Raw genomic sequence first — 14,852 nt, forward strand, 5'->3', positions numbered from 1 at the left:
TGTTACTATTGCAAATTTTATCCAATTTCTCCCCTCTAAATGCCTTTAAAGAATATAAAAATATCAGAGAAGAATCACAGTATGAACATCACTGCCAAATTGTGATAGCAACAGTTTTGTCATTTATTTTTCCTCTGGGACAGTCATGTATGTTGTGAGATCCATATTCGATGAACCTGTGCTCACAATGGAGCTGGCAGTTGTTTCTGTGGCCAAATGCTTTTTCTGATACCACATTGATACCTCAGTATAAGGAAGGCATGTTTGTACTTATTCTACAAACTATATAAAGTCTGTTATGTGTTTTTTTTATGCTTTACTGTTTGTCTGTTGTGGCATAAATGGGAAACTAATCATAAAATTACTTAACTCCCGATGTGTGTGTGTGTGTGTGTGTGTGTGTGTGTGTGTGTGTGTGTGTGTGTGTGTGTGTTTTCAATGTACTAGAGCAGTACGTAGCAGTTAATAATCAGCACACAGATCTTATCTAAGTCGGGCTCACATTGTCTCACACACTAGCACTCTACACACTACATCTGTTCATAATTAATACATGACCATATATGGCTAAAAGCCTTATAGAGAAAAAGTTGACTTCATTCAAAAAGTTGTCCATTTTAGTATGAATATTATTTTGCTCTGCTCTTATATGCCGAAATTTGTGAGAAATGTTCCATCAATATTATTTTTACATTTTGTTTCATTTCTCTGTACAATGTGCAGCAACAATGTGTTTTCTATCATAATATTTATGACCCAGCAGCCAAACAATAGGCACCAGCTTCTAGTATCATCCCTGAATATCATCTTTTAGTTCTGGAACATTTTTACAGACATTAAAAACAGTCAAAAACCTTAAGTTTTCTGCTCCAACATCAATGTTTCATCACAGTTCAAGTTAACACTGTTAGCATTATGCTACAGAACATACAAGGCATTTGTTGCTCACTGTGAACTAAAGTGTACCAAGGCACACTTGAGAAAATATCTATAACCCACTAGATGAATGTTACATTTCTGAAGAAAAACATTGCCTTTGAAAATCTATGACATAACACACAACTCAAAAGTGTAATTCAGCACAGCAAGAACACAAAACTAAAGAAAGATTTATATTAGTTCATAGCATCTACAATAAAATACATGGACCACATAATCACAGTAGTTTGAATCTGAAAACGTCTGAAGCTAAAAAAATTTCTTTCCAAATGCCAGAAGCAGAAAAAAAATGATAAGTTCATGAGTAAGAAAAGAACTACTGGACCAGAAAAATACTATTGAACAAAACATGACAACTCTGCAGCATTGTTCCCTTCTACTTCAGTATAATGACTCCTTTACCTTTGGTGTCTCATTGGTTAAGAGCAGCAGTTTTATTCCTTAGTTACTTCTGTATTTATCAAATTCACTGTCCACAGCAGTAGTTCACAATGAATTTGTTTTATTTACTTTTCCTTTTATGTGTTTAGAGAACACTGGTAAGCCAAAATGGTGTACAGACAAACTATATACCAGACTGTTTAAGGAAAAGGATATCATTGTCTACACACACAGAAATATTGAATTAAAGAATGAACAAAAGGCAACTTTGAGCAAAATTAAACTGCTCAGATGTTTCTTCAAAACACTGTACAGTCATTTTGTAATATAAAAACAAATTTCCTTCTGGCTCCAAAAGAGGAAGTCAACATTTTGTTATTAACAAACTGATTGAAACAGCTGAGAGAAAAACTCTTGGGGGCACACTTACACATATGCCTCAGTAGAGATGGGCTGCAATTACAGATTTGGCAGTAGGTAATGGCTGCAAGTTTGTTCCAGTTAATAAGAAATAAAATTGAAGAGTTAATTTCCTTTAACTGTTTTTTTCCTTTAAGGGAGATGAAAGAAGTGTTCACAGAAAGTAAACAAATATGAACATAAAGAAATGTTACAAATAAAACTAACACAAGATGATATATATATATATATATATATATATATATATATATATATATATATATATATATATATATGGGGAGGGGATGGGGGAGTGGTGGGTTAAGCTGATGTGAGTGAATATACCTTTAATTTAACTCATATTAAGAAGTGTATATTTTATGAAGAAGTAGTGTATATATCATGAAGATTCTGTATGGTGCTCCACTTCTTATGAAATGTGTTATTATTATCAGTGTCTACATAAATTAAATCTACATATATATCTTACAAAACACAAGATTACTGCTTCTTGTAAATAGTAAGTAGGTGAAGATGACAAGGAAGATGATATTCTGTAACAATTTGACAAAGCTCTCAAAGAACTGTGGGACAACAAACCAATGGGTATTGATGACATCCCTGCAGAACTAATAAAGAATGCTGGTGATAGCATGAAAATGATGAAGCTTAAACCTATTAGCTCCATCTATAACAGAGGAGAGCTACCAACAAACTTCCAGAAATGCATCATTGTTCCTATATCAAAGAAGGCAGCAGCTAAAAAATGTGAACAGTAGCAAACTTTAAGCCTAATATCATATGCATCAAACATTCTCATAAAAATAGTTCTAAAGAGAATTGAAGAGAAAGTGGATTAGGAACAAGAGAGGCGATTGTGGCACTGAGACTCCTTATTGAAAAGCAATATTGCCTTTGTAAACCTGGAAAAGGCATTTGATAATGTTATTTGGCAAGACATGTTCAGAGTGCTGAGGAAAAGTGGAATGAAGTACAAAGACATCTGTGTGATACTCAGTTTCTATAAGAATGAGGTGGCAGTGATTAGGAAATGTCACCAGGAGCAAGAATCAAATACTAGAAAAGGGGTAAGACAAGGGTGTGCTCTCTCTCCTCTTATATTCAATGCTAACATCCAGGGAGCTTTAGACTAAGTGTGAGAAACTACTGAGGTGGGGAAGATAGACATACTACATTATGCATATGATACTGCTATTAGTCATGGAGATAAAAGATCTGGAGGAAGTCCTCAGAATAATGGAAAGGATTTTCTACAATCAGCATGGAATGAAAATAAATAAGGAAAAACTAAAGTGATGGTGTGCAGTACAGAAGCAGAATATGAACCTCTGAGAATGAGAATTGGAAGAGAGGAGCTGGAAGTCGTAGAGGAATTTACCTACCTGGGAAGGAAAATCACAATGGATGGTAAAAGCCAGAAGTTGTAAGCAGATTAAAACAGGCCAAAAATGCATTTAATTGGAGGAGGAACTTACTCACCAGCAAGCACATCAGTCTGAAAATAAGGAAACATATCAAGAAAGCTTTTGTTTGGAGTGTGGCCCTATACGGATGTGAAACTTGGACAATGGGAAGAGAAGGGAAAAGATGGCTAGAGGCCCTGGAGATGTGGTGTTATAGAAGGATGATGAAGATCAGCTGGAGAGACAAAGTAACAAATGAAGAAGTGCTTAGAAGAGTACAGGAAAACAGATCTCTGTGGAGGTACATCCAAACAAGAAGAGACAAACCTTTAGGGCACATCCTAAGATACATCATCACTGGAACAATAGCAGAAGGAGCTATTAAGTGAAGGAACTGGCAGGGGCAAAAATGATATCATACATACAAGAGATTATGAATGATGCTGGATGTAAAACATATGTGGAAATGAAGAGGAAGGCAGACAGAAGAGATGAATGGCAGTCAGCTGCAAACCAACCTTAGGGTTGATTCTACCCAGATTTAATTAATGAAAGCACAACTATCTAATTTTTCATATTCTCTAGTTCCCTCTCAGTTGATTTTGTTGTTGCTCATGTTGTTGTTGCTGCTGCTGTTGTTACTGTTGCTGCTGTTTGCTAACATATCCCGTTAAGAATTAGACAGAGTAGTTCTTCCCACAAAAGTTGTATCAGTCATCAGCAATTTTTCATCAAAAATTTACTGTGTGCCAACATTTCAATGAACATTTCTCAAAATTCACTTTTCTGGCAGTTACTGGGAGCCAACACTCTCCAAAAGCATCATTAAATTATTTTTAAAAAAACTTATTCCGTTGTGTAGAGAGGAGCTTCTGAAAATGCACAGAATTCTTGAACCTTCAGTTCAAATTAAATTCGATTCCTTAACATTTCATTTCAGAACTTCACAACTTTCTATTTCTGTCAATGCCACATGCTGTAAAATTGGAGGTTGTGTACTAATAAAAATGAAATGACCAACAATAATAGTGAGTAACTTGCAGGTCATAAAGTCTAACTACTTAGTAGAAAATTTACATAGCCACCTCTGAACACAAACATTTGCCTTTGAGGTACACTGACAAAAATGGAAAGTGTTACATCATATACACCTTGACTGAAGACTTCCACACTCCTGCTCCAGTACTTCCATGTCTGTGGGATTTGCTGATTAAAATTTAATCCTTATCTGATGATATTTTCTGTAAATAAATAAAGCTATTCACACAGATGAAGAACAGTGTGAGCGCATGATGGCTGCTGGGAGTGTCTATAACATTACTGAACCTTTTCAGGTGGTGCATGACCAGATAATGTGCATAAGCAGCTTATACTCATCTTTTCATCTTTGAGGAAGGTTGAGTCATTGACACTGGGGACATGGAGAAGCTTATCAACAGGTCACACAGACAGTTAGCTATAGTGCAATGCAGCACAATGAGTATTGACAAGATACTCAGGACAATAGCATGGCAACAAGAGTTCATACAGGTCCTTCCAGCAGGACTACACCACAAGAACACCACAGGGTCATTTGACCCTCTGATTAGTAGGAAGATGATGACGGCTGAATTCTCAGCAGAGGTTACAGGCAGAGCACCACCACAAAATATAGGGAACAGCTTATTGGAAGCTGGGTTGTAATCTCAAGCTGCCATATGCCATTTACTGCTGACTCTGTACCACAGGCAACAGAAACTTGCATAGTGTAAAGCCAGAGTCACCTTGGACACTGAATGGAATTCTGCAGCTTTAAGCAACAAATTTCACTTCTGTTTGTGGTGGTCAGGCTGACACTGACACGTCTGTAGATAATCAGATGAAAAGTCACAGAATGCAACAAATCTTGTTACCTGTACCTCTCCAGATCTTGGAAACATGGTGTGGGGAGCTATTTGATATAATAAGAGGACTGATTTGGTTACTGTTGAAAGGAGCATGAATGCTTACTAGTCTGTGCAATAATAGCAAACCCTGCTGTCATAGCCTTCATGACCAGTGTACCATATAGTATAGTCTAGCACAATAATGTAAGATTGCAGTTCACATCATAAACACCTTGAAGAATGTACAGATCCATCACCAGCCTGGCAAGTCCCCTAATAGGTCACCAACAGAGCATGCCTGAATGTAATGAGAAGACGTATACTTTCACATTAGCCTCTGGCCAGTACTCTTCATGAACTAATACAGCATGTGCTTCAAGTATGGCAAGATCATCATTGAGATGATATTTGGAGGCTGTTTCCTTCCATGTCACAACAAATCAGAATGTGGATTCATTCCATTGTTGTCACACTGATATTATCGTTGTTGTTGTTGTTGATGATGATGATGATGATAATGATGACAGACATTGGTTCCAAATGGGATTTAAGTTTAATAACTTATTACCCATTATGTGATGAACATCTCTACAAAGTCAGGTTAGTATCAAAACCAGTGCTTCATGATATAATATATTCCATTTCCATCAATGTATTTCAGTTAATTTAGTAAGTGATTAAAGACATCTTAAATAAATATCTGGATATAATTAAACCAATTTAGTTATTAATCTAACAGAATTACCATTTCATCAGTCCTGTACAAATGCTAAATAGTGTTTCCTCTCTTCACTCAAATTGCAGCAACAGTTTAAAAATTAACATAAATCCTTTTTTCCCTTCTTCACTGTATCAGCTACACTGTGGTGAAACCATATGATTGTTCTGAAATTCACTGAACTCAGCCATTTGTTACTGGTATTGCTATCCCAGTTGTCATATGTAATTTGACTGTGTTCATTATTTGCATTATAAAATTCATATATTTTGCAGAGTATAAAGTTCATATTTTCTTACATCCATTTGATCAGTTATAATAATATTGCTATAGAAACAGTCAGCCCGGTAATGTTATCACTGCAATTTCCGAGTCAGAACAAAATTGTAGTTTTGCTCACATGTGGAAATTAATTTCCATTTTTTTTTATAGCTGCAGTTCAGATCATAACACACTATCAATTTCAGGCTGCAACCTTTATTACTGCCAACAATCTGAACTACTCCACTTTCTACAAAATGTACAAAAAACGGAATGTAAAGAGATAGAATATAATTTCTAGATTTTATATTCTTGTACAATACAATAGAACAGGAAATGATTTCCTTACACAATTTTTTAAGAAAGCCTCCACTAAGATAACTGATAACTGCTTAATACAAAATATTTACTGTCATCAGCCACCATACTAATTTATCTTTAATCTGCATGATAGGATCATTCTCCAAAATGTTGTCAATCCAATGTCTTGCCCAATGCACCACCTCTATTTTTGACAGTTAATGTAAGAGGTACTGACTCTTTGTTAAATTTCTGTTGCTTTTAATGAAAATGCCCAAGATATTAAAGCTATACCAAATAAAACTGCTTAATCTTCACTATAAAATTCAGCAGCCAATTTATTCTCATATCAGAACACTGATGAGATGAATGGCACAAAGCTGACTTAAGTTATGACAGTAGTCAATGTATCTGCATCAGTGATTGTAGTTTACAAGTATAGTATCAATCAACAGGACAACCACTGCAGGACTGTATTGAACAAATCTGGGAATCGTGTGGCTTGGGTAGTCCACTTTGGCCAATCACTGCTTATGTATGTTGAAGAGGTACCTAAGAGTGCAGTGTACATCCAGATTATCATCCAACTCATTTGTTGGCATTACTAAAAGATACAAATTATGACCTCTTCCTGCACAAAATTATTTCCTGGGTATACTTCTTCACTGTCAAACATGCTTTCCACTATTTTTGGTAACTAACTCCTGAATATGAGATAGATCTGGTGATGAATGAGACTTTGCAACAACAGGTGGGAATAGTGTGAAACACTATCTTCTAAGACGGCATATAATACATTTATGATCAGTTTATGCCAATTGCAGAGCTAAATTTTAGCTACAGAATGTTACATACGTGATACTGATATGCAAGACAATTTGTCCATGGGGGGACAATCCTGCAGTTATAATCATACAGACTGTACAACCTGTACAATACAAGAATAAAACTTTAATTAAGTGGGGTGCTTGTTTCAGGGTACTTACTTTTCATTTTTCACTAGTTGATTAATCTACCCATTCATGATTGAGTAACTCTGTAGTACAAAAGAGGACACTCTAGACAGTACAACATGTTTTCGTTGTACAAATAATTTCCTTGTCACTCACTCTGTTATTGGTCTTCTAAGAATGTTTTAACAAAAATTAATATGGCATTTCTTCACTTTTGAGTCATGAAAATGCTGTTTTTTCCCCTGTATGCTGCTGTTAACAACATTCCAATTCTAATGTTAATCACTGATCATAACAGTCTAAACAATGAATTCTTCTTTATTGTGATGATAAAGCCTTCAAAAGTCACATAACTCAAATAAACACAAAACAACTTCCTTTTTTCAGGAATGTTGTAGTAAATTTGATAATTTCAATGTTCCTATGACTCACTAATTTAGAGGTCTGTAAAGTGTCTTTGCTTGGGGACAATGAAAGACACGTGTAATTCTACGGGACCAGTTATGTGAACCGTCTTAAAATAACATGTTTAACAATTGCCAACATAAGTTTTGAAGCACAGTTTCAGTGTTCAGGCTTCAGCACACTACTGAGAGAATTTCACCACTCCAACAGTGTGACAGAATTAGATGAAAGTGAATAGTGTGATGATTTTTCGTGTATATTGGAATATAGTTTTCTCAAGTATTTGACATTCACAGTACTAGCACACATTTCAATGTTGTTCATTCATGAGTAACATCACCCCAACAATGAAGTTGGGCTTCCAAATGTACTTTGATGATTATGAAACAACAGTACTTTTGAGATGATTACTGTCCTTCCCCATGAAACATTACATTTATCAGCTAGTTGCACCAAGTGTGATACAAGAAATTTTATTTTCTTTAATCAGGAATCACTAGTGTCCAAAATATGTTAAAAGTAGTTGTTAACCATAGAGCACTAAAGAGGGGAAAATGTTACACTGTTACTAAACCATTGTAAAGTGTACTACTACACATTTTATCCAGAGGAAGTCATAACTAATAGATTATGCATTAATAAATTACAATTATTAGATCTCCAGTGGAATGTTATGTACCAAATTCAGTACAAAATGTCCTGTTTTATACACTACTGCATTCGTAAATTTTGTGCGAGTTTAGTAATATAGTGTCACTGTACCTATCCGATTGCACTACCTAATTTGTGCTACGTTGGCCCATTAAAATAGTATATCAAAACACTGTATCTTATTAGGTGTGCCATATAGTCTTCTACTGAGGATCAGTATGCTCAAATAGCATTCATACAGGCAATAACTACTGAGTAAAGTGGCACATTGGCCTTGCATCTTGGAGGACGGCAGTTCAAACGCTTGTCTGACCATCCTGATTTGGGTTTTCTGTGATTTCCCTAAACTGCTTCTGGGAAATGCTGGGATGGTTCCTCTGAAAGGGCATAGCTGACTTCCCTCCCCATCCTTCCCTAATCTAATGGTACTTATGTCCTCACTGTTTGGACCCCTAACCCACATCGGTCAACCAACCAACAAACAGGCAGGCAGGTGTCTGTACACCTAATTTCACATTGTTGACTACAATGCATTTCATACTATGTTACTTTATACCCTAACTAGAAGCACACATTACCTCCTCAACTGGTTTAACTGTAACTGACTCACTCTCTGGATGTAAAATAATAACCTTATTATGTAGAATTTCATGTCATACAGACGGTGTTGGCTGCAGATTCCTTGACTTGCGCCATAGGGTGGTGGGGTTTCGGGTTCCGCTGAATAGGTCAGGAGTTCACTACACTCAGCTGGTGGCTACACGGGTAGCGGAGGCTGTGTGGTGTGGACTGGGTGGTTTTTTAGGTTAGAAGGCCTTGGGAAAGAACGGGGTGGGCTGCAATGTCAAAGGGTTCATGGCAAATACAGGACATGCTTGGATCAAGGAACAGTCAGAATTATAGTTGTAAATTGTTGTAGTTGTGCTGCAAAAGTCCCTGAGCTTCAAGCGCTAATAGAAAGCACAGAAGCTGATATCGTTATAGGTACAGAAAGCTGGCTAAAGCCTGAAATAAGTTCTGCAGAAATTTTTACGAAGTCTCAGACGGTGTTCAGGAAAGATAGATTAGGCAGAATTGGTGGTGGAGTGTTTGTGTCTGTCAGTAGTGGTTTATCTTGTAGTGAAGACGAAGTAGATACTCAGTGCGAATTAGTATGGGTGGAGGTTATACTTAACAGCCGAATTAAGTTAATAATTGGCTCCTTCTACCGACCCCCAGACTCCAATGATACAGTTGCGGAACAGTTCAGAGAAAGTTTGAGTCTCGTAACAAATAAATACCCCACTCATACGGTTATAGTTGGTGGAGACTTCAACCTTCCCTCGGTATGTTGGCAAAAATACTTGTTCAAAACCGGTGGTAGGCAGAAAACATCTTCCGAGAGTGTCCTAAATGCTTTCTCCGAAAATTATTTCGAGCAGTTAGTCCACGAACCCACGCGAATTGTAAATGGTTGCGAAAACACGCTTGACCTCTAAGCCACAAACAATCCAGAGCTGATAGAGAGCATCATGACTGATACAGGGATTAGTGATCACAAGGTCGTTGTAGCTAGGTTCAATACAGTTTCTTCCAAATCCATCAGAAACAAACGCAAAATAATTTTATTTAAAAAAGCGGATAAATTGTCACTAGGAGCCTTCCTAAAAGACAATCTCCATTCCTTCCGAACTGACTATGCAAATGTAGACGAGATGTGGCTCAAATTCAAAGATATAGTAGCAACAGCAATTGAGAGATTCATACCTCATAAATTGGTAAGAGATGGAACGGATACCCCGTGGTACACAAAAAAGGTCCGAACGCTGTTGCAGAGGCAACGTAAAAAGCATGCAAATTTCAGAAGAGCGCGAAATCCCGAAGATTGCCTAAAATTTACAGATGCGCGAAATTTGGCACAGACTTCGATGCGAGATGCCTTTAATAGGTTCCACAACGAAACATTGTCTCGAAATTTGGTAGAAAATCCGAAGAAATTCTGGTCGTATGTAAAGTACACAAGCGGCAAGACGCAGTCAATACCTTTGCTGCGCAGTGCAGATGGTACTGTTACCGACGACTGTGCCTCTAAAGCGGAGTTATTGAACGCAGTTTTCCGAAATTCCTTCACCAGGGAAGACAAATGGAATATTCCAGAATTTGAAACACGAACATCTGCTAGCATGAGATTCTTAGAAGTAGATACCTTAAGGGTTGAGAAGCAACTAATCGCTTGATACGGGCAAGTCTTCAGGTCCAGATTTTATACCGATTAGGTTCCTTTCAGATTACGCTGATACAATAGCTCCCTACTTAGCACTCATATACAACTGCTCGCTCACCGATAGATCTCTACCTACAGATTGGAAAATTGCGCAGGTCGCACCAGTGTTTAAGAAGGGTAGTAGGAGTAATCCATCTAACTACAGACCTATATCATTGACGTCGGTTTGCAGTAGGGTTTTGGAGCATATACTGTATTCAAACATTATGAATCACCTCGAAGGGAACGATCTATTGACACGTAATCAGCATGGCTTCAGAAAACATCGCTCTTGTGCAACGCAGCTAGCTCTTTATTTGCATGAAGTAATGGCCGCTATCGACAGGGGATCTCAAGTTGATTCCGTATTTCTAGACTTCCGGAAAGCTTTTGACACTGTTCCTCACAAGCGACTTCTAATCAAGCTGCAGACCTATGGGGTATCGTCTCAGTTGTGCAACTGGATTCATGATTTCCTGTCAGGAAGGCCACAGTTCGTAGTAATAGACGGCAAATCATCGAGTAAAACTGAAGTGATATCAGGTGTTCCCCAGGGAAGCATCCTGGGACCTCTGCTGTTCCTGATCTATATAAATGACCTGGGTGACAATCTGAGCAGTTCTCTTAGGTTGTTCGCAGATGATGCTGTAATTTACCGTCTAGTAAGGTCATCCGAAGACCAGTATCAGTTGCAAAGCGATTTAGAAAAGATTGCTGTATGGTGTGGCAGGTGGCAGTTGACGCTAAATAACGAAAAGTGTGAGGTGATCCACATGAGTTCCAAAAGAAATCCATTGGAATTCTATTACTCGATAAATAGTACAATTCTCAAGGCTGTCAATTCAACTAAGTACCTGGGTGTTAAAATTACGAACAACTTCAGTTGGAAGGATCACATAGATAATATTGTGGGGAAGGCGAGCCAAAGGTTGTGTTTCATTGGCAGGACACTCAGAAGATGCAACAAGTCGACTAAAGAGACAGCTTACACTACACTCGTTCATCCTCTGTTAGAATATTGCTGCACGGTTTGGGATCCTTACCAGGTGGGATTGACGGAGGACATCGAAAGGGTGCAAAAAAGGGCAGCTCGTTTTGTATTATCACGTAATAGGGGGGAGAGTGTGGCACATATGATACGCGAGTTGGGATGGAAGACATTACAGCAAAGACTTTTTTGTCACGGCGAGACCTTTTTACGAAATTTCAGTCACCAACTTTCTCTTCCGAATGCGATAATATTTTGTTGAGCCCAATCTACATAGGTAGGAATGATCATCAAAATAAAATAAGAGAAATCAGAGCTTGAACAGAAAGGTTTAGGTGTTCGTTTTTCCCGCGCACTGTTCGGGAGTGGAATAGTAGAGAAATAGTATGATTGTGGTTCGATGAACCCTCTGCCAAGCACTTAAATGTGAATTGCAGAGTAGTCATGTAGATGTAGATGTAGATGAAAGAGCAAGAGGACATAAACAGAAAATATACTGGAAAACACACACAGTAACAGATCTCTACTAAATTCCTTCGTGTGTACATTAGCAGCAAATGGATTTGGTCCTGTCATATCCTAGATCTGCTGAAAGATTTCATTCTGCAACTTTTGTTTTGCTGGAAATTGTATCATCCACACAGAAGGATGACATCAGAGATTTCACTTCAGATATTTCCAATTTCCATGCATTGTTGTCTTGCAGCATCACCTTTTGGGGTAATGAGTACCTGTCAAAAATAATTGCTCAAAAGAGAGTTATACACATTATGAGAGGTGTTTATATATGAGACACTGGTAGGAGTCTGTTCTTACAATGAAATCTCATTGAATACTTTAGTAATGAAAACTGCTCCCTCTTCAAAGCAAATAGTACATACCATGACCACAATATGATGTCACAATAGGACTTACACAGCAACCAACGAATTTCACCATCATGCAGAAAGAAGTAAATAGTCCAGACATGAAAATTTTCAATGTTCTGCCTACAGACATTAAATGTCTTGCTCTTGAAAAACCAAAATTTGAGAGCAAGATGAAAGAACACCCATTGCAAATTAAATAATACAAAAAAATTAATTAGTTTTGTAGCATAAATGTGTGGGCATGTGTGTAGTTTTATCTGTAACTCATGATGTCTCATTAGAGCAAGAATAAATGTAAATAATTTTTTGTTGTAAAAGATATCACATACATTTTCATGTATTAAGGTACATCAATGTGTGTGTGTGTGTGTGTGTGTGTGTGTGAGAGAGAGAGAGAGAGAGAGAGAGAGAGAGAGAGAGAGAGAGAGAGAGAGAGAGGGGGGGGGGGAGAGGGAGAGGGAGAGAGAGAAAGAGAGAGAGAGAGAGAGAGAGGGAGTAAATATTAATTCTGATGTCTTTTTGCATTTTGGCCCTCTATATTTATGTGAGTACTATCATGAATCTGCTCACATTTGTAAATTTAATAAAATAACTCACAATCGTAAATTTTGTAAAAACACCAGCTTATATCCTTATCCTAGCAACGCTAATGCCACTGAAACCAGCAGATCTCATAATAAAGCAAATAAATGAATCACAGCTCAAGGTACTCAACTCAACCACAACCGAGACAGCTCTACTGTGTAACTGTTCGTCTTCCAGATGACCCACTCTTTATGAAAGTCTATACAACAGCTCTAAATGGAAATTATTCTTTCCTCATGCTTATTTTTATTGTTTCTTCCTAATCTCCTCTATGTTGATGGACGCAACACTTCCTGTCAAGTATCATGAGAGACATTCTGGCCCAAGCTGCCAGAGTTGGTGGTCATGTGTGTATGAGGTGTGCTTGCTTGTGTGAATGGATGGTGTGTGTTCTCTTTTTCTGATGAAGGCTGTGGCTGAAAGCTTATGTGTAAGTGTCTTTTAAGTGTGCCTGTTTACAACTTAACATGTAATCTTTACGGTAAATAGCAATCTATCTTTTCTTACCTGAACTATTGATAAGAAGAACAGGATAACAACCTATACTGACACAATCTGTCTACTTTTATTGACAAACACATGTCTATTATGGTTCTCCACAAAAAAAATATTTCAAGAGAGAAATATATATTTGTGGACACGTTTCTATTCCCATTACCCTTTCAATGCGTACAGAAATGTTTGTCTATGTACACCTGTATGTGGCCATTGGAAAACAGTAATCTCTTATTACAGATGCTTGCCCATCAACCACGTGAGGAAATGTGTGGACTCAAGATGTGTAAAACTTTAAATGCATGGAAAATGGTCAGCAACTCATTGAAAAGCTGCACAGGTTCTCGCACAACTGGCATTCAGTTTAAAATATGGTAAGTAATCACAAATATTTGTTGTAGGATGAAAGTCTCATAGAATTGTTTAAATCACAACACATTTGCTATGGACTGTGCTATTTATTACAATTAAATAATATAATAAATAATTCAGTCAATGGCAAGTATGATGTACCTTTCAAAAAAAAAATATATTTTTTTTCTAAATTTTAGGTGTGAGGAATGTGAATAGCCACCTACTTATTTACTGGTAATTACAATACAGTTTACAAAAACAAAATATACTGTTAATATAGTAAGGAGCATAATTTACTGCACTCTCCACACAGATGGTCAACAATTTAATGTCTACATTAATTTTTTTACTCCTTTCTTCATCCTTTAGGATAAGTGCTTAACAATATCTCTTCCCTGTCTTTGATCCAAATTGACATTCTGTATCACAAACAGGAAAAAGTATTTTAAATATTGATCTAACACAGAATTTTGTTTTGAAGCCTATATTTACAACTTTACACATTCATCAGTAAACTACAGTGAATGTAATTAAATTTATAAGGTTATGAGGTATTTTGACCAGTGCTACCAGTGTGATCAATTATAAGCAAGTGTCTATTTTTCTTAAAGATTATTGAATAAAAACCCACCAAAATAACATCTCACCTGATTTCAAGTTGCAGCCACATTAACTGAACCACAGAGAACAGCAGCTATTACATGCACCACTTCCCTAACTTAAATTTAACAGAAAAACACAGTGCAAGAGGTCTCATGCAACAGGATGTGCCCTTACGAACCTGACTAGCAGGCAGTGACTCAGAAAGTTGGCCCGGGCTGAGGGTGGAGGCATACTGATGCAGGTGGGCCGGAGACATAGAGGCAGGGGCCTAGAAAAACACACACCAAGTCACCGCAACACCAGGTGCCACACTCGTACGCAGTAACTGTGGTAATAACAGTAGAGTGAATCCAGAAAACACAGTAAGTGAAACAACATACAAGATTGACAAGCTACAGTATAAGCTATAATTTTCAGTTA

The 14,852-nt window shown here is 37.2% G+C and overlaps 1 protein-coding gene across 29 annotated transcripts in view; it reads right to left on the reverse strand.

Annotated features, from left to right (window-relative positions):
* LOC126297414 (liprin-alpha-1-like) overlaps positions 1–14,852 on the reverse strand; it is a gene marked incomplete at its 5' end in the record, with an annotated part of 177,721 nt that overhangs the window by 85,662 nt on the left and 77,207 nt on the right. For 19 of the 29 annotated variants that reach the window (XM_049988193.1, XM_049988195.1, XM_049988185.1 and 16 more), the window contains 1 exon segment: positions 14,611–14,700. In XM_049988193.1, coding sequence (XP_049844150.1) covers positions 14,611–14,700 — 90 coding nt within the window. 29 annotated transcript variants of the gene reach the window in all.

The sequence above is a fragment of the Schistocerca gregaria genome, chromosome X (genome assembly GCF_023897955.1).
Source record: "Schistocerca gregaria isolate iqSchGreg1 chromosome X, iqSchGreg1.2, whole genome shotgun sequence".
Taxonomy (NCBI): domain Eukaryota; kingdom Metazoa; phylum Arthropoda; class Insecta; order Orthoptera; family Acrididae; genus Schistocerca; species Schistocerca gregaria.